Consider the following 1146-nt stretch of genomic DNA (forward strand, 5'->3'; position numbering starts at 1 on the left):
ATAAGGGTCCTTCTTTTGGGTGACCAATCTGGAAAATTCCTCTGCAGACTCTGAAAACTTCGCCAGACTATGCCACTGATTTGAGGAGCAGAACAGCCTGACAGGGCTTTATTCTTTTCCTTTTTCTTATTCACAGACACAACTACATTGAAGGAACCAAAGTGTTTGCAGCCTTTTTCCTGGAGATATCAAACCTACATCGGCACTTACACGGAGCTTCCAACACAGAGACTAACAATTGATACACCATCGCAAGAAAATCAGCAAAACACTTTTTTAGTATTAAGCTTTCTAATTTCCTGATCTGGAAGAACATATAAATCACACATGCAGTGGATCTGGGTTGGTGGAAAAAATAAATGTCATGCTTTAACTTGGCATACTACTAGCTGGCATGCATTTGTGTCCAGTCAAGCTGGTGAACTTATTCCTATTGTTATAAAATAGGGTTTGTGAGCACAGTTTTAAGAATCACTACATAATCTATTTCCTTCATGTGACTCTTTTTTTTTTTTTTTTTTTTTAAATAGAAAAAAGCTTTTCTAAACCTCCCTTCTGGCCCAAGTCGATCATCAGAAGGGTGTTGTTTCACCCAGTTAGCAACTGGTGGTTGTTAATTACTTTTAAAGCATTAGTCTAATTTGATAATTCAGTCAAAGACAAATGATATAGCTTGAAATGAAAATAGTTGAGAGCTCTGTTTGCTGTTTAGGCAAAACACCTAGCACAAATCACACAATTCAAATCTGTATATTTTTATAATTTCAAAATGTGATTTTTAGTATAATATATAGTTAATTCACACACAACCAAACTAACAGAACCAGATTTAAACAAAAATTTAGTAGTGAATCCCGACTGTTAAAGCAAATGACATCGGTAATTAAACTACAGAAAATAGTTGGTATCTTTCCTTTCTGTCCTGCTACTTCCCTGCAAAAACCTGCAAGAAGAAAGGTGCTTCCAGGACCAGAAGACTCCTGTTTGCACATCATCAGCTTGTAGAATAGGTCCTCTGCAGTCTCTCAGTTCCCTGCACCTGCTGAAGCCATTTAGGAACCAGCACAGTAAGGAACACTGCAGGGGTGAGGACTCCGGCACCTGCAGAGGACGCAGGGCAGACTGCTCCATGCTTAAAAGCTATTG

The 1146-nt window shown here is 38.4% G+C and overlaps 1 protein-coding gene across 1 annotated transcript in view; it reads left to right on the forward strand.

Moving 5' to 3' along the window:
* The window catches only part of CNDP1 (carnosine dipeptidase 1 (metallopeptidase M20 family)), an 11396-nt gene extending 11154 nt beyond the window's left edge, over positions 1–242 (forward strand). The window contains exon 11 of the mRNA XM_008936121.1: positions 137–242. Within this exon, the coding sequence (XP_008934369.1) occupies positions 137–242 (106 nt within the window). The remainder of the gene's footprint in view (positions 1–136) is intronic.
* The last annotated feature ends 904 nt before the right edge of the window (positions 243–1146 follow it).

This window comes from Merops nubicus, unplaced genomic scaffold (genome assembly GCF_000691845.1).
Source record: "Merops nubicus isolate BGI_N331 unplaced genomic scaffold, ASM69184v1 scaffold10222, whole genome shotgun sequence".
Lineage (NCBI taxonomy): Eukaryota > Metazoa > Chordata > Aves > Coraciiformes > Meropidae > Merops > Merops nubicus.